The 25372-nt window shown below is 49.2% G+C and overlaps 1 protein-coding gene across 1 annotated transcript; it reads left to right on the top strand.

Moving 5' to 3' along the window:
- Positions 1-11891: 11891 nt before the first annotated feature.
- Positions 11892-17191, top strand: ZDHHC22 (zDHHC palmitoyltransferase 22; the record flags this gene model as incomplete). The annotated part of the gene is made up of 2 exons (XM_082760597.1): positions 11892-12453; positions 16675-17191. The coding sequence occupies 2 exons, from the start codon at positions 11892-11894 to the stop codon at positions 16938-16940; spliced, it is 828 nt and encodes a 275-aa protein (XP_082616723.1). The 3' UTR covers positions 16941-17191.
- Positions 17192-25372: the final 8181 nt, after the last annotated feature.

Here is a 25372-nt window from a genome sequence, read left to right as displayed (position 1 = left end):
GCCCTTCTGCACTCACCTCCATCACAGCCATGAGCGCTCAGCATTTCTTCAAACTGGGCCCCAGACACCCAGAAAATGATGTCTGAGCAGTTCAGTAACCACACGAGGAAAGAGCGGGCAACCCCCCACCTAGGGCAGCCCCTGGGATGGAGGCAGGAGGGAGGCTGCTCCCCAGCCTCTCCCCAGCCTTTTCCCTTCCTAGCTGCTTGCCACCTCCCGAAACACCTCCTGGCTGCGGTAGCTAAGGAAACAAGGCTCCTGCAGGCAGCAGCTCCTTTTATTGGGTACCAGCACTGCAGCCCTGGAGCACTCCCAGGGAGCTGTGACGGCCACCCCAGGGCTGTGGCAGTGCCACCCCCATTTTACAGCCTGGGTGGGGGCCTCCGGGCTGCCCCACGCTGCACCCAGAGCCTAAACACAGCTCAGCATCCCCCACTTGTACCCCCCGGCGGTCACAGCAGCCACCTCCGCCGCGTTAATTAAGAAAGTTAATTTCTTAATTTTCAAGTGCTCACTCTGGGCCTTGGCAGGGCTGTTTGAAGGCAGCTTTCTGTGGGTAATAGCAGAGAAACGGGGGCCACAGCTGCTAAGATGGGAAATCATCTCTCCCACCGCTGGCTCCCTCGCGGTTTGCTGTGTGCATGCTTGTAATTTCAAATCTGCCTCAAACATCACCCGCCACCCAGGCTGCGTGACCAGGCACTAATCAGTTACATTAAGATATGCTAATTGGCTCTTCACAATTGCTGGCCTGGCGGGACAGAGCAGCTCGATGCTCACAGACATGGCATTTCTCCACTGCTCCAGACCTTCTTTTTTTGGCTGGCTGGGGGACGTGAGGTGTTCCTGAGGTGCTGCCCACCACCCCAAGCCCCACGCCAACAGGCAGCGTGGCTCAGCATGGGCAGCTCAAATTGTCCAAGCCACTGCTGTGGTTTAAACACAACTGCTTGTCTTGACAAGTGTCACTCAGCCCCCTGCTCCCAGCCAGTGCTGCCTCCAGCGGTTCCTCTCAGGAGTCCCCACCTGCTCCCGTGTCCCCACAGGCAGCTGGTGCAGCTTCTTGCCCAGTGCCTTCCCCTCTCCACCCCAGCATCCTGACCCTTACCAAATGTTCCTCTTCTTTCTCCCCAGATCCTGCCAGAGTCGGCTCTGAAAGCTCAGGGTGTGTGTACTGCCTGCTTGTGGCTCTGTTGATATGTGCAGATGGGAAGCTGGGTCCATTCATTCTATGGAAAAAAAAAAACTCGCTCTCTTATGCATGTGCGTGGAAGGGAGGAATAAAATGCATACTTAGCTATATGGAGCTTGCAGAGAGGTAAGCAGAATTTCCTGAAATGAAGGTCATAGATCAGAGTCAAATCTTTCCTGCAAATGTAAGGGAAACAACCCCCCTGCGTCAGGAGGTGCTGCTGGTAATTTCTGGTGGACTAGAAGAAGATCCACTCTGAGTACTTGACCTTCTTAATCAGGAAATGGCATTTGCGATGATGCTTCAAGCAATGAGAGATTGATTGCGAAGATACCAGGGAAAAGCGGTGGTAGTTTTAATGAGAATGTCAATGGATTAGGGGGGAAAGATGTGAGCTGACAGCCCGAGCTGGGAAAGCCAGCGAGGAAGATGCACATCACGTAATGAACCATATTAGCACTCGGGCTGAAGGCAGAGCTCTGCATGCAGGATGTGTCCCTGCGCACATGCCTGGCTTGCCCAGGAGCACGTGGCAGACACAGCACACTGATGTGCTCCCCGGCTACACCAAGCTGCCAGCCGCACAGCTAGCTACTGCACAGCAGCACGGTCCTTTCCAAGGGTCATTAACCCTAAACAGGCTGTCTCATACATGAAACACTCCACAAAACCATCTTTGCTAACTGTCTTGTGGGCCTTTTCCTCTATGGACAGAATAGAATCAGAGTGAAAAAAGAGCACAAGAAAATACAAAGAGAGGGCTAGCCAAGGTCAGGAAGGGGATTGTGCAGACTGGTATTGTGGTTCTGGATGTAGCTGGCTGCAAATAGCTTGAGAAGAGCCTAAGAGAGCAGCAGTATGCCCCCCCTGAAGTGTCCTGTCCTGCTCAAGGCTTCCTGCACCAGCAAACACCCAGTTCTGGAAAGAGACAGGGAAGCTCTCTAAAATTTGGGCACCCACGGCCCCTTGCAGCTCCCCTGCATGCTGTGTGGGGGGCACCACATCTCCTCCCAGCCGTGCCAACCCAGACGCCAGCCACGTCCACCCTCTTCTCAGCCTGGAGCATGCAGCAAGTGCTTGAGCCCTGTTCATCAACTAGGAATTATTGGATAATTTCCCTGCTCATACTGGTTTTACTGTGTGTATAATTTATCATCAACTTCATTCCTAATGAGCCTTACACCTCCTTTCTCCCCCCGCTCCTTCCCATGGGCACTGAAATGAAGCCACCACCAGGAAGAGGAAATGTGGTGTCTGTCAGGCTGGAGTTACACCAGGAAAGCACGGGGATGTCTCTACATAGCTGAAACTAGAAGGGAACGTGGGTGGGTGCCGTGCTATTAATGGCTAGCAATGCCACCCCGCGATAGAAACACTGCCACTGCTGGTGGACGCAGCCTGGTGATAAACCCACAGCCCTGCTTTGGGACTCTTGCAGGCCAAACAGGCCGGGAGATGTTCTGCTCCCAAAGCACTTCCTTGGAGAGGCTTAAAAATGCCAGGAGCTGACTGAACAGGCTCGAGGTCTTCACCTCTGCCTTGCCCAGGGAATCTCCCCCAGGCTCTCCAGCTTGGCGCACAGGCTCTGTAAGGGGCCAAGAAAAGCCGTGAAGCGAAGCAAAAGCTTGGGAAGCTCCCGGATGGAGCAGATTTAGCTGTGTTGTGGCAAAGGGCAAGTGCTGCAGCCAGTGCTGTGGGTAAAACTCGCATCTGGAGCACCTTCTGTCCTCCTGCGGGCAGGATGGCGAGGTCCTCACCACTGGCGACCTGGGGAGGCGTGTGGGGGGGGGCTTGCTTATAGCCACTGACCGAATCTGCTGCCCAGCTGCCTTGTCCCGCTCCCAGCACCGTGCCCAGCCCGTGCCAGCCCCCGAGGAGGTGGTGTTTCGCTGCGAGCTGGCAGCGGGGGCTCGGCGGGCCCCCAGCACCACCTACCGGCCTCCCCGGGCCCCTGCGCGGAGCGGGGGGCTCCGTTTCGGACGCCTGGGTGCCGGCTGTGCGCGCCCCAAATCCGCCGGGCAGGAGCCTGGGAGAAGCAAAGGGGACACCTCCGAGTGTCACTGCCGTGGGGACCGCTTGGTCGTATTTCATTCGTTTTTCTTAGCGCCATCCTGCAGCTCCTCACCGCCTATTTGGACGTGAATCCTTCCCGTCCTTGCTGCTCCCCAGTGAGGAGGAGGAGGAGGCCGAAGGTGCCGTGCACAGAGCAGACACCATGGCACCTCTGCAGGCCCTGGGCTGCTGCTGGCCTTGGGAGATCCTCGGAAGCCTGGGATCAGGCAGGATGTCACCTGGCAGGAGCGTGCCCTCCCTTCAGGCAGCCCGAGGTGTGGTTGCCCTTGAAACGTGGCCGCCAGCCTGACCTTGAGCTTCGTCGAAGCAGCGCTAAGGGCTTCCTTTGATACCAGACACATAAGGTGGTTCCTGCCATCAAGGCAGATCTCCAGGACAAGATGCTGTTGATCACAGTTAGGGACAGAGAGGTGCCCAGAGAGGTACCCAGAGGTGGGGATGGACAGAAGTCTGACACTTCAACCTACTCAGGGGTGCTGCAGGAACCCCTTCCAGTGGGCACTGGGCTGGGGGGGATAACAGCCCTTCCTCTGCACCACATCCAGTGCTTAAATGTGTGCTCAGAAAGCCAAGTGCTCCTCCTGCACCTGCCGGAGTTTGAGCCCAGAGCCTTTCATACAAAGCCATCAGTGGCCTGGGGCAGGAGCAGCCCCTTCACAGGACACACGGGGACAGGGCAGGGCAGTGGGCGGGATGGCGTTTGACTTGGTCAGCAGGTGGCTGCAGGTCTGGCTCAGCCCCCGGTGCTGTGAGTGCATTTTAGGCAGTGAATCCCAAATGGAAAAGGCACACCCTGGAGCGGGCAGGAATTAAGCAGGGAGAACCTGGCCCTCCATACAGCGAGTGTTCACTGAAAATCATCGCCACCTGCACGGTAGCTGGGGTAGTGGTTAGGAAGAAGACTGCAATTATATCCAGGGCATGCAGTGCACTAGGTGATAGCTAGCATTTTTGCAGAGCCAAAGTCATTTAGGGACTGCTCTCACAGACCTGCTGGAGGAGCATCTTCATGGCCAGGCAGCAGCCGTGCGGCAGCAGGGAGGGAGATCACTTCTCCCAGAACACCGCTGCGGCAGGCAGGAGGATTAATCCAAGTCTATTTTCTGGAATTGATTTAACACTGTGTTCATTTATCTGCAGCTCTTGCTGAAACATTTCATATTTCAGATCTGATTTCACTGTTTCCAGGGCTGAAAGGCTTGCTTCTCCAGGGAGCAGCAGTTCTGCAAGAGAACAACAAGTAGGAGCCCTGGGGAAGCAGCAACAGGGAAGGAATATTTTATCTTTAGTAACTGGTCATTTCCATTTTGGAGGCAGCGAAAGAAGAACCATCTGGTGGGTGCTGAATATTCACTATGTAAACAGTGACTTGGTTATGAATATGTGCATGTGTGATTGTTATTTATTATTTATAGGATTCCCTAGGTGTGCCTGACACTTCACAAGCAGGAATGAAGACGAGGGCTCCTGCACCTGGATGTGCATGATGCAGATGTGATTCAGTGCTCGGCAGCAGCAGACTGTGGCACAGGAGGGCCAGGCAGCTGGCTGCAGGGGGGGAGAAAGATGCCGCCCCTGCAAAGGGCAGAGCACAACTTCTGGAGCAGCAACTGCTCCTGCTGACAGCAGATTGCTCAAGATGGCCACCAAATTCACGCCAGTTAATTTGGGTTTGAATTCTCTCCTGCAATTAGCTGCATTTATGGGTGTATTTTTGTTTGTTTGCTTGCTTTTTGCTTTTAATTCACTATTTTTAGGAGCTGTTCTTCCAGGTCTGGGAGTGACCCAGCACAAAGGCAGCTTGGCCAGCCACCTCTTCGTGCTGCAGTATTCACCTGGATATGGGAACACCAACTAGGCTTGAGCTTTATTACTCAGGAGCTTCAAATCAGTCAGCTTAAACAAAAGGAGACATTTTATTGTGCGCTTTTCCTGCTATCCTGCTAGACAAAGTGTCTCGAAAGCAACAAAAAGATTCCTGTGGAGGCCCAGGGGGACACCTTGTTGTCAGGGTATAATGTCTGGTACTGAACAGTGCTGGGATGATGGGGATTCAAGAGCACCCGACACTTGCAGAGGATGCTCAGAGCTTTGCAGGAAGAAATTTCCACAGCACTGCCCCCTTCTCTTGTCCTTCCTTTTGCCTGCCCTTATTTTTTTTTTCACTGCCCAAGCAGTGAAACATTTTTTTTTCTACATTTTTTTTTTCCTTTATTAAAGCATTCAGGCATTTACCTGGTGCTGAGCAGCATTGTGTGCAGGGTTTATGAAGGGGTTTTATGAAGGGGTCGGTTGCAGGCACCTGCAGGGAAGGATCTGGAGTCCCTTATGGGGCATTCCCTGGTCCATTATGGGGATAGGGCTTGGGGGCACCTGCAGGGCCAGTGGGATGGAGGAGTGGGTGCACTACCACCAGGCAAGTCAGTGCCTATTCCTTCCCCTGGGACATCAGCCCTGAGCTCATGTCTAAAAGCGTCCTCCCTCGTGTAGTGCTTGCTGCCCAAATATCATCAATATCTTCTCCTGCTGGCATACTGAACTTTACTGGAGTGCAAAAATTTGTTTCCCAACACCACCAGGGAGCAACAAATAAACCAAATGATGATTTTTGCAACAGCTTTCCTTACACATCGGGATGTATCATACATCGTGACAGTACCCTTGTTTCAAAGGGGCCAGGTACCATTGCCTGGGCCAGTTAGAGCAGCCAAGTGCCCAGATTATCATCAACAACAAAGTATTACAACCCACCAGAACCTCACTGGCTGTGCAGCCTTTCTCGTCTGCTCCCCTGGGAAAGATATTTAGATATTTATATGACTCTGGGAATGAGGGAGATAGTTCAGGAATAGCAGGGAGATGTGTAAGAACTTTCACACAGGATGAGACAGTGTCAGTGAATGCTCTGATTTTTTTGTGGCAAGAGCTTTGTATTCTTCAATGAGTGTGAGGTTGTCACTGCTAGCACCAGAGGAATGTGACCATTGTCATGTCATGCAGAGTACGAAGAAGCAAAGGAGCTAATGTTTTGAAGAATGGCTTGTCCTTGTACCTTCAGCACCAAGACCTGTTTAAACCCCGTGGGTTAGAAGACGGCAGCTGACACATCTCAGAAAGCAGTCTTTTTTTTTCCTTGCCTAAATATATCCTTGGTGCTCGCACTGCTCAGGCTGCCTGAGCTGTGGACTTTGTGGCATAAGTGACAAATGTGCTGTGGGTTGCCATTCGGAAGGTGGGGTTTGCTCAACAGACATAAAACTTCTATTACAGTCTATTCAACAGCACATTCTTCGTTTGGAGGCAATTGACCCTTTGTCAATAACCCTTTTACTCTGTCTTCTTAAGTGCTGGGAATCCATTTGCTGTAGGGTGTTGTCTCAGGAGGAGGTGGTGATCAAGCACTTTTGAAAGACTGGGGATCTAGATGCATTTTTTTCTTCCTTTCCCTTTCTCCTCTTCATTCACATGGATTATTGGCCTGAAAATGTCTCCTTCAAATACAAAGATACAGCAAGCCATGGATATGTCTTTAGGTGGCAGCTTATTTGCTCATTTACTTTAGAAATGTCTGGCTTAGTTTTCAATGTATGGCACTATCTGAATCATAAGATGTCTCTGCCTAAATGCCTTGCACAATCAGGCATTACCTCCCAGCTTACTTTTACACTGAATCATAAGCTGGGAGGTTTGTAGTGAGAAAACAACAGCTGAATTAACCTGGGGAAAGCTTGGCACGCTGAGGCAGGAAGCATGGCTGTGTGAAAGCCCCTCTCTTTCTCAACGTCGTCCTTGAAGAAAGGAGAAGGGGAGGGCAGGTGAAGATTACCCAGATGGGAGCTGAAAAAAAAGAGGTTCAGCAGAAGTGCTCAAGTCATAATTTCAGATACAGCATGCGCTTGACAGGGTGTTAAAGTCATGACCATCTGTCAGCTGCTTAGTTACCGTCTCTTCCCTTGTTAATAAGTGTCCTCCTCGCTGAAATCCCCAGCACAACTGATGCAGCACAACTGGCAATCTAGATCAAAATGATTAAAACCTGGCTACGGAAACCTACACTGTCAAGCTGCCCGACTTCAGGGCTGGCTGCCCCCAGCTCTCAGACACGACACCCCAGGTCCTTCAGGCTCCTTCAGAGTTTTCCAAAACACAACCCAACAGGGAAGACTGAGGGAATAAGGTAGCTTCAGGGTAGCCATTTTCATGTAGGCATCACAGAGAGCAAATTAATTGTCTATCTTCTGTATCCACTGGGAATACAATAAGGACTACAGCCTTAAATTCACACAAGGGAATTTCGAGTTAGGTAGGCAGAAAATCTGAAAGGATAACAATGAACTGGATGGATCGCCTGGGCGTGGTGGAGGATCCCCATCACAGACATCTTCAGGGCCTGGTGAGACCCTCTTCCACAAGGGACGTGTATGCCTGGGGCGAGGAGACAGAGGCACTGGGACAGATGGTTGAGCTGGCTTCTGAAGGGCGTTTCTCACTGTGAGAAGGAGCTTGGTATTAGCTTCTTAATTCAGGGAGTTGAGGTCCATCCTGACACCCTCAGCAGTATAGCCAAGAGCTGAGCGAGGAAAGGACGGAGCCCCCTCTTTCTCTCAGTGTTCAAGTTGCCACCTAGACAGATCCGAAGCTGGTCAGCGTAAAAGCATTCAGCTCTGCTGCCAACCATGCTGTATTTGTTTTATTGCTAGATTGAAGACATCAGGCTTCTCCTGCTACATTTCATGACCATTCAACTTTACCTAACCGAAGAGGAAACCTCTCCAGACATTGCAGGCATTCACATCTTGAAAGTTAACTAACTGGAAAAGGAGAAGAAAAAAAAAAAAAAAGAAAAAAAAGAAAAAAAAAAGCCCACAAGAACTTGAAAAGGTTTATATTTAAATGATAATTTAAAGCAAGCACCATTGGGTTCACCACAGAGAGCATTCATTTCTTCCAAACTATCACAGCAAATAGCAGATATTAACTTGCTCATTTTAGAGAAAAATCACCATTAGGCTGCAACTTGAATGCTAAACTAATGGGGCTGTCTGAAGCGATGCACTTTTTGAGATGGAAGAAATGATACATAATTTGGGATGCAATTTAAAGCGAGACCTTGAAAGAAGTTAAGTAAGGTGTATCAGAGCACGGAACTGACTGGAACTGCATTTTATTTTGCTTAAAAAGGCTGAGCACAAGGAACCAGGGGACCCGGGGACCAAGCCACCAAGACATTCATCTGCCAGTCATCGTGACCAAGTGTAGCCCAAGTTATTGAGCTGGAAGATGAAAACACCAGCCAGCTGACAACTGCACAGATTCTGCTGGTGGCCTCCCACCCCACTTGCTCAAGGGGAATGTTGGGAAAAGGTCCATCCCAGAGAAACCCCCTCCAGACACATGGGCAGCAGGGGAGAGCAGAGAGCTGAGACTCAGCAGCATTAGGGCTGGGGCTGCAGTGTGCTGTGCCGGTTTCTGGAGAACATCCGCACAGCTGGTAATAACAACACTTTGTTCTTACAGGTGTTCCTCATGCTCGCTTGTCAAGGTTTTCCAGAGACAGGCATGTAGCTTGATCCCTACGCTACTGGAAATACAGGAAAGTCCTAACGCAGGGCTGGCATGATTTATCTGCAGCTGAAAGCAGGATGGGGAAGTACTCCATCTCCTGGGTCTGTCTCCCCAGAGAAGGAATAAGGAGCTAACATTTCTGAGTGTCACACATCCCAGCTCTCTCATGACACTGATTTCACAGCAGAAAAAAAAATCAAATTCCTGCAGCAAATGTTGCTACTTTTTAATGCTTGCTCCAGATTAACTACTGTTCTCATTATTCACTTACTCCTTGTGCTAATCTCCTTATTTACTGATCTCTCTCTTATGCATACACATCCACGTGAATAAGCAAATTCATTCCCAGACAACCGCTCCCCCATCCTGCCAACATCTCATCATATCAACACAACAGCACTGAATGAGGATTTTTTTTTTTTTACTATATTCTAAAATATGAAGCCAGTATTTTGACAGTGACAAATCATAAGCAGCAATTTGCAGGAGCATTTTAATGAGAATGTGGGGGATAAACTGCTTCACCATTTTTCTATTCCAGTGGAAGGCAGATTTCTTTTTCTTTTCTTTTCTTTTCTTTTCTTTTCTTTTCTTTTCTTTTCTTTTCTTTTCTTTTCTTTTCTTTTCTTTTCTTTTCTTTTCTTTTCTCTTCTCTTCTCTTCTCTTCTCTTCTCTTCTCTTCTCTTCTCTTCTCTTCTCTTCTCTTCTCTTCTCTTCTCTTCTCTTCTCTTCTCTTCACCACCCTTTCCTTCCTTCCTTCCTTCCTTCCTTCCTTCCTTCCTTCCTTCCTTCCTTCCTTCCTTCCTTCCTTCCTTCCTTCCTTCCTTCCTTCCTTCCTTCCTTCCTTCCTTCCTTCCTTTGTCTGCAGCTTGTTATGCTCCCTATACAGGGAAGATTAATTGCTTTCATGAGATGCAGTCCCTTCAGTCTAAGAGCTTTTCATTACATGAAAAGATTTCTGTGGTGGTTTTATTATTTTATTATTATTATTATTTTGATGTAAGCTGTTAAAATATGGAGAAAACACTGCCTAATTATTGAAAGATAAAATCCTGGCTGGGTCACGTATCTTTATTGCAAGGCTCACTCTACTTTAAATTGATGAGCTGAGGGAATATTGGAGGATTTTTATTCTCAGTAGTCGTGACAGGAGAATGAGGGAGGTGGGAGTGAGAGCTAGATTACTTCGGAGCAGCTTTACCTCCAGTTCTGCCGAAGGTGTCTCTTAGCTGCTTGTCACTGCAGAGCCGGTGCCTACAGGCTTGGTTTGTGCTTGCTTTTCTTATTGCCACTGTTTTTCTCAGAAATGTTGATTCGTGAAAGTTATCTGGTGGAAAAAAATATTTCTGATAAAGGCCCCTTGAACTTGGTTGCTGCCACCGACCTGATGCTGTTGCACGTGCAGGAGACAAACACAGCCCCTCTCTCCTCCAGGTCTTAGACAATGCAACACGAAGCACGTTTTAATTTTGCTCTCTATATTCAGGCAAAGGGGGAGTCTCTCCTGGGGAAGCAGAGCCTGTTACTGGGTGTGCTGAGGGGTCGGACAGTAAGCCTAGGACCTACGATTTGTCTAAAGCCACCTTTTTTTTTGACTTTTGACCAGTGCAGAGCCTGACTGTCTCCAGAAATGTTGTCTGCAGCCTCCCTGCCCTCTTCGCTCCCCTTCCCCTGCCTCGGGCGGCTCTTCTGAGCAGGGAGCCGGGGATGCTCCCCCCCGGAGCTGCTGGCTGCAGCGTGTGGGTGTGCGGGAGAGCGAGGGGCTGTGCACAGTGCCCGTGGAGACGGCACCGGGGCTGCGTGGGTGGGCACAGGGGGCCGAGGGCATGCAGCTGCCGGAGGGAAATACGTGCCTGCACTGCTGCCACCAGCACCGTGCCACCCCAAGCCTTGCCTGGCAGCCACCCTGCTCGGTGCGGGGGGGTCCCGCAAACCCAGGCAGGCCTCGGACCCGCGGGGACACCCCCCTGCCCCCCGAATTTCCCCTTGTTTCAGGTGCTGGCTCCAGCTGGGGGGCACCGGGGGAGGGAGCCCGGAGCCGGTGGGGCTGGCCGGGGGGCGGCGGGGACACGGGGGGGACACGGAGGGGGGACATGGGGCAGGGGCGGCTGCCGCGGGGGGCTCGGCGTGGCCGGAGGCGGTGGCGGCGGCTCCGGGGGTGCCAGACAGCCTCGCCGGGGACAAGGGGACCGCAAGGTGGCGGCGTGCGGCGGATGCCAGCCCCCCCCCGGGCCGCCGGGGCTCTGCAGACCCCTGGGCAGCCGGCGGGGGGTGCCGGGGGTGCCGGGCTGGCTCCGCGCTGCCCCCGGTCCCCGGCCTTTCCTGCCTCCGCGGGGTGCCGGCTGAGCCCCGGGGGACCGGGGGAGCGACGGGGGAGTCCCGGGGAGCCCCGGGGAGCCCGGGATGCCGCCGGAGATGCTCCGTGCCCGGCCGGAGCCGAGGCTGCGGCTGCGGGGCCGCCCCGGCTCGGTAGCCCGGCGCCGCAGGTTGCAGCCGGGCGGCACTTGCCCAGCTGTTCGGAGCGTTTTCTAATTTCGTGCAGAGCAGGGCAGCGGTCAGAGAGGTAATCTGTAGATCCGTGGCTTTAAAGGATAAATTAGAGCATCGGATTTGATCCGTATTGCAGTGGATTAGAGCAACCTCTCCCCCCTCCCCTACTCCTCCTCCTCCCCCCCATCCCCAACCCTCCCCTCCCGGCTCACTCCCCCCTCCTCCAGCACCACCTTTTTTCCTCTCATGCAATACCAAAACTGACCCTGCCTGGCAGAGGGACTCTGCTCGGCGAGCAGGCACACGGAGCCGCCGGCTCTGCCCCTCCGGCCCCCGCAGCCCACCGGGGCCGGGGAGCGGCCGCCGCCCGGGGGCTGCCCGGGGGTGCCCGGGGGCTGCCCGCTGGTCCCGGGGCCGCGGGGAGGCGGCGAGGGAGAGCTGCCCCCCCCCGGGGCATTTCCCGGAGCCGAGCGGGGCCGGGGAGCCGGCTGGAAATGGAAGGATGAAGTGTGCGGCCGGAGCGGTGATGTTCGTCCTCTCCTCGCTCTCCCCTGCAGGAACGTAATCCGCAATGCTAGTTCTCAGGTTGCTCAATGTTGTTGCTCCAGCCTACTTCTTGTGCATCTCCCTAGTGACCTTCGTCCTCCAGATCTTTCTCTTCATCCCCAGCATGTTCAGAGACCCTTCCACCACCCCACTTTTCTCTCCTGCTCTGCTGCATGGGGCCCTCTTCCTCTTCCTCTCAGCTAATGCCCTGGGCAACTACGTCCTCGTGATCCAGAGCTCCCCCGAGGACTCGGGCAAGGGCTTAAACTTGGGCGAAGGAGCCGAAGTGGTGGCGGACTGGCTGGCTGGAAGCAGGTCCCCTGGCTCAGCCCTGCCCAGCACTCACTTCTGTAGACTGTGTGCCAGAGTCACCCAGAGGCATGACCACCACTGTTTCTTCACAGGGAACTGCATCGGGAGCAGGAACATGCGGAACTTCATCATGTTCTGCCTCTACACCTCCCTGGCTTGCCTCGACTCCCTGGTGGCAGGCATGGCTTACATTTCTGCGGCACTCTCCATGTCCTTCGCAAGCCCGCTGGCCTTCCTCACCCTCCTGCCTCACTCCATCAGCCAGTTCTTCTCAGGTAAGGAGGTGGGAGCAGGGCCCCGGGGCAGGGGGACGTGCTCTTTCCCTGGTGGCTGTGTGTGGGGCTGCTAAAGGGGGGAATGGGCGCGTGGGAGAACTGCCTGTGTTCAGCAAACCCCTCTTAGCGGCTAGGGACACTTTGCACAGGACTGTGCTTTGAAATAGAGGCTGGGACCCACTCTAGGGTACAGCTGCAGCCCTGTTTGTAATGGGTTAGACGCTGGAAAACACCCCATAACCAGCTGGCCGGTGATGGAATAGGGCTGTCTGTTGTCCAGGGAGCGTTGCATTGAGACAGAGGAGGGAGATTTCACTCATTGCAGGTACTGTAGGTGAGGGGAACCTTCTGCCTGTCCTACGGGCAGGGGTGGCGGGTCTGTGGGTTTTCACAGCCTGCAAGTCTGCAGATCCCCCATATCCCAGCAGAGATATTCCCATTCTCTCCATCCAGGTTCACACCCTCACTCCACTCACCATCACCCATCTCCTGTCTCCCTTCAGCACAAACTTACTGAGACCTTGCCGTCTTCCCAGTGCGGAGAATTTGGGTTCAGGCAACAGAGACCAAGTGGGGAGTTTATAAATGTGATGTGATCAGCTATCTCTTTCTTGAGCTCAGACTGGGACACAGATCCAGAGAGAACCAGGAGAAATCCTCTCTGCCTGTTCTCTGGAAGAGCTCTGCAGCCAAAGCAAAACTCTCTTCCTCTCACCATCCCTTACCCCCCTTCTCCTCCTGATTTCCCCTCTCTTCCTGCCCTCCTGTGAATTTCCTGAAGTCTCCCCCTTCCTCCTCCTGATTCTGCTCCCATAACTCTTCCCGTGCTCTCCCAGCCTCATCTCTCTACCTGTCAACGTGCCCCCAAACTCTCCAACCTCCTCCCTTTCTCTGTCCAAACCTAAGAGCTAGATAAAACCCGAGCTGGGAGAAGCGACTCCGCAGACAGCGTAGACTGTTATTCTGTCCCGAAAGTGACAGCAGAAAAATGTCATTTTCCCCCACACGCAGCTCATGCCTAGCACACTCAGATCAGCTTTCGTTAGCCTAAAATAGGTACTCCATATATTTTAGCCTTGCAGATTCAGCTGAGCTCAGTAAGAAGGGCCCCGAGTCTGTTTTGGCTCATGCACCACCACCAGAAGTGTTGATTATGATCTGAGTGTGGGATCTCCATTGCTGGTGGTACAAGAGCCAGAGAAGCCCCAGCTTGCTTTTTGGATTCCAGGCTGGGTTTGCAGGGTTGCCGTCTGAAAACAAACAAATATCTCTCTACTTGGCAAATGAGCAGATTTGTCATGGTAATCACCGAGAGACAATAAACACGAAATCCTGCCATGACATTTTTATGGAGTCATTTTTCCAAGTAGAAGAATTTTTGTGAATAATGTTAGCTTCGGTAACATTAAAAACACTGGGCATGATTTTCCCCAGTGCCTAAGCTCTGCTCGGCACATCAGCCTGGAAAGGGGAGCAGGGATGTGGGAGGAGATTATCAAGGAATTAGTTCTCTCTCCCTGATTCTCTGGGCTCATCTGCACCGAGCTGGGTCCTGGTGTGTGCCTGAAGAGCCACTGAAGTGCCCCAGCCCTGGTGTCAGCAATTGCAGTGCCAACAACAGCACGTTGGCAGTGTTTGAGTGGGACACGACAGGGCAGGGAGCTTGGATGCCCTCAAGAGGCACCAGCACCCAGATCCCACCCAATTTCTGCCTCGGCCAGGGTGAGAGCATGCAGCAATACACAGGCAAGTGGTGTCTTGGCTCCTGGGGAGGAAGGGCCCTCTGGGCTCCCCCCAGCACATTCAACATCCAGTTCAGGAAAAAGAAACACAGCCAGGGAGGATTGTCCACGTAGTCTTTCTCTTATGCAGCTAACATAACTTATGGGTTGTGGTAGGATCCAAACAGAGCATTGCTATAACAAAGAAAAAAATTTACCTTTCCTCTTCTCCAGCGTGCCCTTGACACTGGGGAAGAGTGAAAGAGGACAAAAGGTGAGTCTGCTGGTCTTGTGTCAACTGAGTGATCCCTGCTTCCATGCTGGGAAAATTTTCACTTGGCTTGTTCTGCCCAGACTGTGCTCAGGCATGAAATTCGGAGTCTGACCCAGAGTCTATAATTTCAGCTTGTGATTCAGCTTTTCTGCCAAAGATAATGTATGGCAATAAGCTCGAGATCACATCAGGTCAGTTAGAGCAAAAGTGAATCCAAGACTAAAATGGACCATGGTGAGGAGGGACAAACGGGGAGTACTTTTGTAAATACAGGTCAGATTGGAGCCACAAAGAAATGCTTTCTGTGGGCAACCTGAAAACCAGGTTAAAAAATTCACATATCTGAAAATATGTCTGAGATATGCTTAATATTTGCAAGGAGAAAAACAAGGGTAATTACTTACTTGATGTTGAATTTCAGCAGCTCATAGAAATAAAGCTTAAGGCTGTCTTCCAAAGGCTCTAAAGAAAATAGCTGTCTCTCTCTACATCCCATCTGAATGTCAGCTGCAGAAGGGAACACATGCCTGTCACGCTCAGGTCCAGCAAAAGAAGGGCAGAGAAACCCAAATTTGGCTCTGGACTTCCCATCTGATGCCCTAAGTTATTCCGACAGAATTGGTCTGAGGATTTGTCATCATCCTAGGGGGGTTGTTCTCCCCGTGCCATATTGCACACGAAGCCCACTGAGCTGAATGGGATCTAATGAGAAGGGAAAGATGACTCTGCATTTAGAATGAAAATTGAATGACTCCGGTGCCTTTTTCAAGTGAGAACAGTCTCTGACAGCTCAAGGCTGTAGTCAGTGTCCTTACGAATCATCCTCAGAGGGGCCTGCTGGCCGAGCCCAAAGTGTGAGGGCCCATCACGGGTCAGCCCCAGCCACTCACTGCCCACACTGCCAGCTGGAGAGGCTGGGATTCACGGACCACAGAGCCAGGTGACGCTGCCTACCATGGCCTTCTGTGTAAGAGGAGCAAGAGGTACCTATCCAGGCCCCTGTTACTGATTTAAAACCCAAAGCAGCCATGCACACCTCCCCTGGCACGCAGTCCCTTTTCCAGCAGCACGTCTCTCCTGGGAACACAGGGGGACTCACGCCGGCGTGGGGTGACCAGAGCTCACACCAGCCCCACGCTCCTCCAGAGGGAAGGCAGCAGGCAGCAGCTTTTTCATTTTTAACCTCAAGGGAACCAGAGAGATAATACCAGCTATTTGTTCACGTAGTGACACATATTTCGTTTTCTTTGTGTGCCTGTGTGCAAATACGGGTGTTTAATAATATATCAATATACACAAAATATGTGTGTACTCAGTCATACGCACACAGAGAGGATATTATTTCAATGGGTTTAGATCTGCCTACACACCAAAAGGTCACTCGGTGATAACTGCTATTATACTTATTTTCCAGAAGGAGCTCTAAAATCATTGCCGAGGAAAGGGCCCACAGAATATTTTTATATAAATACATTCAGCATAAACACACACAACAAAAACTGTTGAATTAAGAGTTTTAGGTCTACAAAATATTTGGAGCATTCTGGCAGCAGCTTTAAAAAAAAGGAATTTGGATAGCATTTTGAAGTTTTCTGTTCAGTTTCTTGTGTTCATATGCAAATTGCATTTGCACGATGGTAGGAAAGTCATTACTGATTTTTTTTTAATCATCTTATGTATTATGTATATATATATTATATATAGAATAGGTAGGTAGATAGATAGATTGTACGTAGGTATGGTGATGAACTCCAATTCATTCTGTCTAGTATTGACGCACACAGTAAGGCTTCTGGAAGCATCTACTTGCTGTAGGACCCACGTCTCCCTTCAAAAGGAATCTAGGCTTTCCAGATTCCCTCTGATCAGCAGGCAGACCCCTAAATAATTTAATCATTCTTCAAAATAGAGCTGAATTCTTATAAAATGCTTTTCACTTCTGGCTGAGTTTGCCCCTGCAATCCAGATCCTCACATTAACAGCAAAGGGAGAAGTCTACAGAGACCGTCACTATTTTAGTACTTCCCCGGTGGGGTTCATTGAATAAAGGCACTACAAAGAAAACAATTTTGTGTAGTTAGAGTAACCACCCTGCCTTTCTCCTAACTCGCCACCGGTACGGCTGCTAAATAGGGCCAGCCAGCTTCTCGGGGCTGCGTGTGACGCTGACACATGAGGGGTGCCTAAAGCCTTTCTTTGACTCTCTCTCTGCCTCTTGGTCCGCAGGAGCTCTCCTCAGCTCTGAGATGTTTGTCATCCTCATGCTCTACCTCTGGCTTGGGATCGGACTGGCCTGCGCCGGCTTCTGCTGCCACCAGATGCTGCTGATCTTACGGGGGCAGACGCGGTACCAGGTGCGGAAAGGGGTGGTGGTGAGAGCCCGGCCCTGGAGGGAGAACCTGCGGGAGGTCTTCGGCAAGAGGTGGCTGCTAGGACTTCTCATCCCCGTGCTGAATGTGGGAAGCGACTACCGTAGGCAGAAAGGGAAATAACCCTGCATGCACGCACCCCATGCGGGCAACACCTCCCCTGCTCTCCCCCTGCCTGCGGGATCGCCGAGGAGCTGGGCCACCCCTTCCCTCGGCACCGCGGCCTCCGTGGGAGGAAGGGGCTGGCAATCGGGCAGAATCAGCTCAGCGTATTAACACGGAGATCACAAACCACGTAGATGAAGAGATACTGCAGCTTAGTAGCCCCATCACTGCACCTGCGAACGCGACAACAGGCTTTGAACTCGCAGAGAAGCCGGCCAGGCCCCCCCGCGGCTCCCCAGCCCCCTCAGCTGCCATGTGTGCCCCTGGACAGGCCGTAAGGGAGCTTTCAGAGGGCCTGGGCTGCTGTGGGAGCTGCACAAACAGCCTCTGCTCCTCAGGACGGGCTTGCAGGGTGCCTTCGGCTCTGCCAAACTTGAGGTAGCTTTCCAGCACTGAGAAGCCTTTCCTGACAGAGCTGCGGTGCGGTCGAGCCACCACAGGAGCAGGTGAGGCACCAGGCTATGGCAGCACGAAAACCTTCTCTCTACAGGCTAGGAAAGCAGGAGGAAAATAGAGAGAAATCCAGCATTTCTCCATTTCTGCCTCGACCTGCTCCCTGCACAGCCCGCGCCAGGACTGCAGCTCTGCTGCCTGCTGTCAGCACTCCTGTGCCTGGGGACACGGCCCAGGCCAGGCTGCCCTCCTGGCAGGGAGCAGCGAGCAGATAAATCAGCCTCAGGCAGAGAGGTGCAGGGAGAGGAAATCGCCAAGGTGAAAAGAAAGGCGGTGTCTGAGAAGCTGTATGTATCATCAGGCTGTGTGTGTGAGGGAGAGAGGGAACCGCACGCCTGGTGAGGTGCTGGGGTGCCAGGAGCCCTTCAGGTGTGCCTGAGCCCCCTGAACCATTAATGCTGTGAGGAGCTCAACATCCCAGAGGACAGGGAGGTTTTCCAGTTGATCAGCATGCTTCACCTTGCACTAAAACAAAAAAAAAAAGAAAAAAAGAAAAAATTTACCTCAGACATCCCTGCCACACCGTATTTACCGGCTCTCCAGGGCAATTCTCTCGCATTGCTGCAGAGGGGTAAATTCATCCATGTTATAACTCCATTAAGGAGGTTAATGGAATTACTACAGGGATTAATCAGCCTAATGTGTCAGTTGTTTTCCAGCTGCAGCAACAGCCCCCGAGATCAGTGCTGAGATCCTATGCTAATAGGTGCCTTAAGAAAGGATGCCATGACTTCTCCACCAGGATCGTAGTGCTGGACTGACTGCCCAGCAGCTGCAACAAGAAGCCACTGTTTTGGTAAAACCCATCAAGTTATGTGGGCTGGGTAGGAATATGTTGCTTCTCTTTAATAAGCTGGGGAGTATGCTGATAAGCCGTGAAAAATGTGTTTTCCTTCCTCCAAAATGCTCTCAATGCATCCCAGATAGAGGAGCATACCTGCTCGTGTTCCTGCATTTCTCACGAGCCACAGCAGAGGCACGCAGTCCTATAGGCTTTGTAACCTTCCTTCACTGCTTCGTACTTGCATACACGTCCGGATCAATAACAAACAAAGTCTGTTGTGATGAGCAGAATAACCATGAAAATATACTGAAAAACAAACAAACCCTAGCTGGGTAATTAAAACTTGTAGTATATAAGCCCTTCCACACTGTGTGTTCGCATGAATGCACCATTGTTTCCATGTGTAATATGCTGTATTTTCACTAACAGTGAACAATAAAAAGCGTTTTGACTTTTTATGGTAGCTGTATCGTGCTTTTTAACAGTTCATTAGATGTCTTTGTACATGGCAGTAGCTACGTTTGTCACCACATACACAAACGCTTTGAAGGAAAAAAGTCAGGATTTTCTTATTGGTTTGCCAATAATTCATCATATGATTTTAGACAAGTCCTTTCATCCTTTCTACTTTAATGTAATGACCCAATCATGACCCAATCTAAAAATGCATCTAACAAGCAACTTGGAGACCCATTCTAATTGCTATTTATAAATTACACTACAAACCTCAATGGAAAGCTACAGGAAAATTAAGGTATTATTGTTGCCCACAAACAGCATCTCTAAGTAAATTATTCCTTATTGGTAAGGTGGCATCAAGGTGAGCAGACAGTCACCTTGTCGCTAGAAGCTGAGCCAGCACTTGGTGCCACGCACCTCGCCTTGGACAGCCTCCAGGATTATTCTCGTTCCCCAGACCGGTTGATGCAACTTCTTTTTCAGATATTTCTCAAGGCAACAGGCTCCCAAGATTTCAGCCAGCAGCTTCCTCCCATCAGCACAAATTATGTTTTGACATCCTTGCCCTCTGCTGTTGGCACTTGATTGATGCTGCAGTTTGGGCAGCTTGTGGCACTCAGAGCTGCTGCCTCGGGGGGGGGGGGGGTGATGGTGAGCTATTTGGGGGCTGCACGCTAAGACCAGCTCACAGTTTTGGTGGCCACCTGCAAGGACAGCCCCCATGCAGGCAACAGTGTTAGCTGTCTGTAAAGCCTGCTGCCTCTTCACACCAGTACTGGGTTAGAGCTGTCTGCCCTCACCGCAAAGTCTCGCTCCTTGCTGAAGCCCAGAGGGATCCCAATTCAGCAGCCACAGCACGGTGCTCCGAAATTATTCTTCACCCAATTATGCTTCCCCAGGAATATTCAGACACCTGTGCTCCTGACTGCAAATCAGTGTCGCCATTTCATGCAGCTGAACACTTCCTCTGCAGCAGGCAGCTGGGTTTCAGCAGCAGCGGTGGGACTTGCCAATGTATGCAACCTTTACAGTTATGATCCTCTGGGATGAAATAGCTATAAAAATATAACCTTACGGTGACCCTGCATATTGGCTTATTTGTCTGTTCATTCCTAGCTGTGTGCACTGCCCTGTTTGGGGCAGAGCAGTAGTTATGCAGGAACAGCTGAAAGAAAGCAGCTCTTTATCTATCCAGCTGCCCTGACATCCCTTCCCACTCATACATGTGCATTCTCTTGTAGAAATCCTTGGGAAGAAAATGTAACAGCTCAACAGCTCCAAACAGAACCTTTGCTCTTAGCTATGAATTAGTAAATTAAGGTTTAGCTTGATGGCAATGTCACAAATTCTTGGCTAAATATGCTTGATGGCTCTAAAGTTTTGCAAGGGAAAAAAAATAAGTTTCCCATTTTCTGTGCTTAGAGACACGTTACTTATCATTTGCATTTTATTAAATAGCAGCTGCAATAGCAAAAATATTTCAGAACGTGATTTCTTGTGACAATGCCTAAATACTTCTAACATTTTTTAAAATAAAACATTTCATGATTTTCTGGGCTTTGGAAAATCAGATGAACATCAGTTCTCTGGTAATGCTAATTGTTGAAGGAAAAGCTCCCTGTTGCCTAAGTCCTTGCCCCAGAAACTTATGCTGAAAGGCTTGTCTATTTTAAGTGTGGCTATCTGAGAAAAGAAGTGCCACCTCTAAGGCCTCAGGATCCTTTGCAATGACAATGTAAAGCAAACCGAGGAATGAAAATGTGAAGTTAACCAGTAAAAGGCTGTTCTTACATACAGTGAGAATCTCATACAAAATGAGATGTAGGCAGCGCTCCTTTTCATACCACAGTACTGGGCAGTCCTCAAGGCCTGCATGCAAAAAGGCTATGTTGGATATATTCAGAGAGTACAGAGTTAAAATATGAAGAGTCCCAAGTAATAAGGCACAGGAAAGATATGAGAAAAGGTGGTGTGAAACAGCATTTATCATCTTTAAGAAATAGCTAACTCAAGGGAGATGATCACAGTCTAAAAATACTTGCAAGGAGACAGAATAAATGAATGAAGAGACTCATTAGCTGTAAGAAGATAGCTGGAGGAGGACGGACAGTCCTGGCGTGAGGGAAAGAAAAGCCAAGGTCAGAGATTAGGGCAGCTATCTTTGTAACAGTCGGTGGAGAGCAATCAGAGAAAGTGGCCCCAGTGAGAGCAGAAGTGATTTTGTGTTGGTAGGGAAGATGCACTGACGTCCAGGAGGTGGTAGGAGGTATGGCGACACAATTCAAGTTATCTTCATTGACTGTTGACTGAAAGGACGCAGAGAAAGCCCAGCCTGAGAAATCTAATTTTTAATCACTTTTCTGAAATGAACAAACAAACAAACAACAACAAAACAAAACTCAAAGCCCTAGCAGAGCTGAAAGAGCTTTTCTCAGTTGAATGACAAATGATGCTACAAGCATGTGCCCAATGGGTAGAAGTCATAAGTAGCAAGGGGAGAATCTATACACTAGCAGTTCTCTTCAAGTTATTTAGAGACCGGTTGGAGTAGAGCGATGACCTACTTGTTCAATATAAATAAAGGGAGAAGAAAACATAACACATACATGGAATAAAGGAAAACAATGATACAAGAATATCCAAAGCAAGTGATTCACAATGCAATTAGTCACCACATGCTGACCAATGCCCAGCCAAACCCCAATCAGCAACACACACAACAACCCCACCACCAACCTGCCTCCCACAACTTTATTGTTCAGCATGACGCCTTATGGTGTAGGACATCCTCGTGGTCAGTCTGAGCCTCCTGTCCTGTTTGTGTCCCCTCCACCTCCTTGTGCACCCCCAGCCTCCCCACTGGCAGGGTGGTGTGAGAAGCCAAGAAGCCCTTGGCTCTGTGTGAGCACTGCTCTGCAAGAACTAAAACATCGGCGTGTTATCAGCATTATTCTCATCCTAAATCCAAAACACAGCACCATGCCAGCTACTAGGAATAAAATTAACTCTAGCTGAGCCAAAACCAGGACAGGTGCCCTTTGGGATCTAACTGCAAGCAACACTGGCACTTGTGCAGTCTGGTCCCATGTCCTTTAAGACCTTTGGAGTCAGCATCTCGTAGTCTCCCCACACATTTATAAATAAAAAATACAAGTTCTCAAGTACCAGTGTCAAGCACTTTGCACAGGGCCTCATTTAACATGTTGGCAGGCACCTTAACAGTAGTTCCAGAGCCGATATAAATTAAAACCACAAGGAGCAGACTGCATCCGCTTACTTTAAAAGGGGCAAAGAGGTGGATGGCAGCAGTCAGCTCAGCGTGTACAAGAAAAGACTCACCTTCTGATCAACGAGGATGGGAAAGTTTCATTCGTCTGCTACTGATTTTCTTGACACTGCTGTTGATCTACCTTAATCTTGAATAGTTATCAACCTGAATTTCCCATGACTGGTGTGTATTCAGAGGCTATTGGGAAAGCATAGCTTCTGACATATTATTCAGTTGTTTTGCTCAGCCTCTCTCTGCCACCAGTCATTCCCAGATCCAGGTTATTATCATGCCTGCCTGGAAGGTTTCCATTAGATGTCAGGCCAGTCTTTCAGCTGCTTATGTTAGATAAGTGGTGAAGACTTGAACCTACCTATTATCAGACTGCTGAAAATGCATCGATTGATTTGCCATCATGGTGCCATTAAAAATCTGATATCTGCACGGGGGTTAACACAGTGGACCCCAAGTGAGTGTCCTGTGAGTTAATCAAATGCTGAATGCAGCCCTGTGATGGAGGCTGTTATCAAGGAATGATGTTATTTGTCATCCAAAACTGCTGGAGACCACAGAGGAGCCTTAGAATCTGTGACAGAAAAACAAGGGACAAACCCAGCATCATCATACAGGACTCCTGATGGTTTATGATTGCTGGGAGGAAACTGTTGGCCAGTACAACACGATCAATCTTTGTAGGTCTAAACATGATCTGCCAAAGTCAAGCAGGTCCAGAAGGTCCAGATGCTAAGAAAGGTGCTTTGAGAAAAAACTTTAAAGGAGCACTACCTAAAGGAGAAAGTGTTTTACTAGGCAAAGACTACTGAGCACTTGTTGCTAAGATTGATGTTTTGAGCAATGGAAGTCCCTTCAAGACTTGGAAAACTGTGGCTACCAGCTATATAGTTCATGGAGATCTAGCATCTCTTGTAAAACCTCTGGAAACAAAGCTCCATTAACTTCTGGATAAAAACAACAAAAAAGCTCTTACATTTCTAATGCCATAAGGAGAGGTGAAATTTCAAATCAAACTATAAGATCCAGTTTCTGGTTCCCAGAACTGGAGCATATTCCAGTTGCATGGTTTCAGCCTAACACCACCTCAGAGCACCCCATTACTTCAGGTAAGTCGCGCAATCTGTAGAGATTTCAGAAATTTGTCAGTGCAAACAATGCAGCTGGCAGGCACAGTCAGCCTGGGCAAGCCACTGTCCTGCAAGAGATGCCATCAGCTTAGGAGTTTCACTGTCTGGGCTGTCAGCTGTACACTGAAAGCCTCTTAGCTCAAGCAAGGATCTTCCATGCATCACAGAAGCTTTCTGACAGATCCAGCTTTGGCATAGAAGAACTTCTGTGGTCAGTTCGGAGGCAAACAGCTCTCCCCTTGACAATCTCGCTTTGGCTCTGTGTACTGACTACTCGCTTTGAACTAATTTGGTGAAAACTGGTCCAGCATTTCAGAAAACATATGAAGATGATCTTAAAACAAACAAAAAAATACAATAAACCTTTTTCATGGTGCTCTGATGCAATGAAGACATGGAATACTATATTCAGCTCTGCCCTCACTAGTCAAACCAGATGGCGTTCACAGAAAAGCCATAAATGATTGAGAAGCTGAGAAACAGATTTGCAAGAGGAAAACAGGGGTTATATTTGCCTAGCTTTGGGTAACTATGGCCAAAGTGGATGTGAGGAAAATGTGGCAACCATCCATCCATACTGGAGGGTTGGAGAAATGGTTCTTGTGGGATAAACAGACACTACCTAGAAACAGAGTTCAACTCAGTAAAAGGAAATGACTTTAACATTTCAGGAAATATTTCCAAACAGCAGTTCTTCCACTGTTAACCTTTAGAAAAAGCTTATGTTGGAGAAGATGGACTCTGTGTCTAGGGAGCTACAGAATTGAACAGGATTAAAAAAGGCACAATGAAAAGAGAAAAACCTGCTGCTGCAAAATAGTGATGAAAAAAGAGAAAGAAACTCCCACTTTTTATCCAGACAGTAGCTCAAGCTTAAGTCAAGAGGGGCTTGGTACTGATCATAGTCACCTGGGATTCATTTATATTATTATGATCCTTTTCTGTTCTGGGTAGTCCTTCTTGCCATTTCAGCTGGGTTCCAAATATTTATTAGTACCAGAGTGCTTTACTCAATTGAAGTAACATGAAATACAAATAGTTGTGCAAATAATTGTATATAAGTGAGATGTGTTGAAAGAAGCACAAAACAGGATTTTGGTCTTTTCGTAAACATGGGATTAAAGCACGTGATTCCCATATGGCTTCTGTTTGTAAATGCTACGACTGACAGGCAGCAGCGAACTTCACCATTTTATAACCCTAACGTTGTTATCTGTACAGTGATGATCTTTCTCAGGACTAAAAGAACTGCTTGTTTTTAGACTCTCATACTCATCATTTTAGGATATTCTTTCCTCCTTTTTATCCTTGCTCCATCTCCTTCTCCCCTAATATAGGGAAATATTTTTCATAAAGCAGGTCACCTGAAAAAGATTTATGTGGAAGAACTGGGAGACCATCACAGTGTCTGGGAAATATCAAAGAGGTGAAAGTAGATAATTCATTATCTGAGCTATTATTATTTGTGAAGCTGCTGGAATGACCTTTTATACTCATTTGATAAAATTTACTCACTGAAAGCTCAGTGGAAATGTAGCCAATACATAATTTAAATTTACAACAACAACAACAACTAAATTAAGGTTTATGCTGAAGTCAAAGCATTAAGAGGCTCCACACGTTTTCACTCCCCATAGGAAATCCCTGAGGCACCAGAAGCACTACTCTGGTGGTCAGAAATCTCCAGTGCTACATCAGAAGAGGCTATCCTTTTGCAGTTAACTTTCCAAATGTTAGGTCTTGTAACAGATGTGAATTTTGGAAGAAACTCCATCGCTTGGGTAACGTAGTTGCAGAAATAGCAAGTCTGTGTCCCAAAAGTTCCCTCAAGGCATACAAAACTTCCCCTCATTACTACAAATTACAACACCATCTGAGAGAATTATAAATATTTAAGCTGTCTCAAAAGTCAAACCCTTATAAAAATAAATCCTGTGCCCTGATCTTTATAACCTTGGACTTTGATAAATCCCGACGCCTCTGCAAGAAAATTGTACAAACTATACAAATAGGCATAAAGAAGCAGGAAAGAACATCAATGGATGAAAAGACAATGAAAATACTCAGTCCTGCCAGTTGCAGAGCAGCTCAGTTCAGGAAAAAAGATTTAAGCATATGTTTAGCTTCTAACATAGACACAGTCCTGTAACTACAGCTGAACTGCTCACATCCTTCATTTCAGTCCCTTGCTTCTAAGTTCTGTTGGTTAGGCTGCCGTACTCAATGTACTGAGTTTCAACATATTTTTCTGATTTCAAATATTGTAACTTTTTAGATAAGAAAA

The sequence above is a fragment of the Aythya marila genome (assembly GCF_965140915.1).
Source record: "Aythya marila genome assembly, chromosome: 5".
NCBI classification, from domain to species: domain Eukaryota; kingdom Metazoa; phylum Chordata; class Aves; order Anseriformes; family Anatidae; genus Aythya; species Aythya marila.
The sequence above is the reverse complement of the archived record's forward strand: the minus strand, read 5'-3'. Positions and strand labels throughout refer to the sequence as shown.